The 3,826-nt window shown below is 36.7% G+C and overlaps 1 protein-coding gene across 1 annotated transcript in view; it reads left to right on the top strand.

The window, feature by feature from the left end:
• The window catches only part of Btg4 (B-cell translocation gene 4), a 4,141-nt gene extending 2,945 nt beyond the window's left edge, over positions 1 to 1,196 (top strand). The window contains exons 2-3 of the mRNA XM_013009484.1: positions 764 to 785; positions 954 to 1,196. Coding sequence (XP_012864938.1) covers positions 764 to 785; positions 954 to 1,196 — 265 coding nt within the window. The remainder of the gene's footprint in view (positions 1 to 763; positions 786 to 953) is intronic.
• Positions 1,197 to 3,826: the final 2,630 nt, after the last annotated feature.

Here is a 3,826-nt window from a genome sequence, read left to right as displayed (position 1 = left end):
GCCTGAACCCTAGGCCTCTGTGCACTGTCCCTCAGCAGTTCAGCTCAAGGCTAGCGCTCTACCACTTGAGCCACAGCATCACTTCTGGCTTTTTCTGCTTATGTGGTGCTGAGGAATCGAACCCAGGGCCTCATGCATGCAAAGCAAGCACTCTACCACTGAGCCACCTTCCCATCCCACCCCCACTTTTTTTTTTGTGAGGAGCAGTACTGGGACTTGAGCTCAGGGTTTGTGCTCTTGCTCAGCTGTCTTGTTCATGATTGGCCCTCAATCACTTGAGCCACAACTCTAGTTCAGTTTCTAAAATATACATACAAACAAATATACATACAAACAAATACACATATGTATAAAACTGTAAAATATTTGTTCTTTATTTTTAGACTTAGCCTTTTCCATCTAGTGATCAGGTCTGTAGTAGCTTAATTCTTTTTATAGCAGTGTCTTTTCAAAGTGTCTGTATCAGTCATATGGCTTATTTACAATGAATCTTTCTGGCTCTTGACCTTTAGAGATCAGGATTAAGCAGTTTTGGATTTGGCTGGCAAGGGTCAGGAGGGGATTGGGTAGGGGGAAAATGCAAGAATACACATGCATTTGAAATAAAGGTGTTTTGTTTTTCATTTTAGTTGAAGAATTAGTTTTACTTTAAGTTATAAAGCAACTTCATTTAAATTTAAGGCACATAAAATGCTGCCAAATTTTCCAAAGAGAGTTTTTTCCTTTCATTTCTATTAATTTGTACTCCTTGTGCTTTTGAAAGTCTTCGGATGTGTGGATTTATAGTAATTTCATATTTTATTAGCACATATTCTTGTTAAATGTCATTGTGATATGTCCATGCAATTTCCATATATGCATATATTTTATGTCTCTGGGTTTATATTTAGTAGTTAGAGCTAGATATTAGTTCTGGATTCATCATATTTTCTCTATTTCTGTTTTTTTTTTAGGTTGAAATCTTCAAACAGCCCTTCCAACCTTCATTCTTCATCCCCTATAGAAAGAGAATGGTGGGTGGCAGTTTGGGCCTCATAGCCAATGCTTATCATGCTGCCCATAGGAACCCTAAGGGTTATAGGCCTGCTGCGATGCACAGGGTAGACAGGTACCACTGGGTCAACAGAAATGATAATAATAATGCTGTGGTGGGACATTCAGTGGGGCAGTCAGAGGAGAAGCCCTGTTTGCCCTAAAACGAAAATAAGTACAAGGTTGAGAGGACCGTGAAATAGAGAAAAAATGAACAACAATAGGATAAGAATGCAAATAGTCCTCCCACACAGGTCACAACTGTTTTTAGTTGTACTTTTAACTTCCATACTTTTATATAAAGTTTATGTGACATTACTGTATTGCCTGGCAAGATAACAGAATGGAAATATTGACTTGTGATAAATTCAATGAATTATGAAAAGTAATAGTTTAAATAAACGCACTGTGCTTTTAATACCTTCCTAGATCTTTTTTTTTTTTGCAAGAAAGTTACAAAAGTTTGTTTCTTCATTAGCCATTGTTTTTAAAGTAGATTTTCATATAGGGAAGGTTGATATTGATACTCTATTATTCTAGCTTCAACTTTGTTGCCTGGCTTCTATATTTATAAATTCTTGTTTGTGAAAATTATCTTTTTTCTGGCCAATTGGAGATGAAAGTCTCATATACTTTTTTGTCCCAGCTAGCTTTAAACTGAGATCCTCAAAGCTCAGCCTCCTGAGTAGCTATGATTACAGGTATGAGCCTGGCTTGAAAATTAATTGTGTGTGTGTGTGTGTGTGTGTGTGTGTGTGTGTGTGTGTGTGTCATTGGGCTTGAATTCAGGGTCTTGGTGATGTCTCTGAGCTTTTTTGCTCAAAGCTAGTGTTCTACCACATGAGCCACAGCTCCAGTTGCAACTGTTTTGGGTGGTTAATGTAAAAAGAGTCTTTTCCTTGCCCAGGATGGCTTTAAAATGTGATCCTCAGTTCTCAGTCTCCTGAGTAGCTAGGATTATGGGCATGAGACACTGGTGCCCTGCTGAAAATTACATTTTAAGATCCAACATTTCCTTTGTATGTCTTTAAAATTTTTTTACTTGTTTCTAATAGTTTTAATAGACTTCATAATAGGATGTATTTATAGAAATGGATACCTGCTTCTTATAAAGAATTCTAGCCAAGCAGAAAAACATTATCACCAAGAAAATAAAAATCCCTACTATCCAGCAGAAAAATAGCTATTCTTAGTATGGAGTGGTGACTACTGAAGTAATGTTCTGTATATATACAGATGAAGAATTGATATCCAGAGAAGCAGTTCAATAAGAAAACCACACTGAGGAGCTGCCCAATAAACATTTAAATTTAATTTTATTTATTTTTGTCAAACAAGGAAAAAACCCCTTAAGTAAAACTAAAAGTAAGCATTAAAATACCCATAAACATCCTACTAAGTATTTTATTTCTTTGTCTTCTCTGGAATTCATAGAGGAAAAATTTCAGGAAGCTGGAGCAATCCTTAAACTTCTTAACCTTCACTTTTAGATGCAGTGATGATTTGTTGCTATAGAAATGAGCATGCTTAAGTTTTTTTTTTCTCCTTATTTCCTATGCCATTCCTAGTGACAAGGTAATGTTCTGTCCTGAGACAAGTATTCACATAGGTTTTCTGTTTGTAGTTCTATATTTAAATGGATTACTTTCTCATCAATAACCTTTCAATGTGTGGAATCTATTTTTTTCATCTTTTCACAAAGGATTCAGAGATGTGCTATTTATTATGTGACTTTAACTTTAGGCCATGTTTTCTTTGCTTTGTCACTTCTCAGACTTAACATTATCCTAATGTTTCTAGCATTTTATGTTGTTGGGTAAAATCTGAAGTCAAATGTGATTTCTTAAACTCCCTGCCATTTTATAAACACGTACCCTTTTATAAGTAACCTCTTTTGTTGGAAAGTCTGAACAATCTATATTTAGCATATGTTTCATTTGACCATTCTGAACCAACGTTTTTATTTTATTTAATTTATTTAATTGTGAAAATACTGTACAGAGGGGTTACAATTACATGGGCAAGATAATGAGTACATTTCTTATCAAGCATTGTTGCCTCCTCCTTTGTTTCCCCTTCTCAAACCTTCCCATTACCCCCCCCCCAACTACCTGATCCTCCCCACTCCCCCCACCCCCACCAAAGTTATAAAGTTCATTTTTTGACATAATGACTTGTACATCTCATTGTTGCACTGGGTCCACCTGTATCCCTATTTAAACGATTTGTTTTTTCCCTTCCCCTCCACGAATTATACCAACATTAAATTGAACCAACTTTCTTGAAACACAATTCTTAATGGCCTGCAGATTTAGTCTAGTTTATAGTAATATCATCTTTGAACATTTACTTTATTTTTTTATTGGTCATGGGGCTTGAACTCATGGCCTGGGCACTGTCCTTGAGGTTTTTTTGGTCAAGGCTATTGCTCAACCACTTACTTTGAGCCATAGCTCTACTTCTGGTTTTCTGGGGGTTAATTGGAGATAAGAGTCTCACAGACTTTTCTTCCAGGGCTAGTTTTGAACTATGCTCATGAGATCTCAGCTTCCTGAGTAGCTAGGATTATAGGTATGAGCCACAAGTGCCCAGCTGCTGCTGCTGCTGCTGCTGCTGCTCCTCCTCCTCCTCCCCCCTTCCACCTTCTCCTCCTCCTCTTCCTCCTTCTTTTCTTCTTTCTTCTTGACAACTGTCTAAGCTGGGTCATTTTTTCTCCTACCCATTGTACAACTTCTCCTACAACTTTTCTGATTGCTTTATTCTTTCTTTTTTGCTTTTTCTTTCTTTTCTCTTT

The sequence above is a fragment of the Dipodomys ordii genome, unplaced genomic scaffold (assembly GCF_000151885.1).
Source record: "Dipodomys ordii isolate 6190 unplaced genomic scaffold, Dord_2.0 Scaffold10, whole genome shotgun sequence".
NCBI classification, from domain to species: domain Eukaryota; kingdom Metazoa; phylum Chordata; class Mammalia; order Rodentia; family Heteromyidae; genus Dipodomys; species Dipodomys ordii.
The sequence above is the reverse complement of the archived record's forward strand: the minus strand, read 5'-3'. Positions and strand labels throughout refer to the sequence as shown.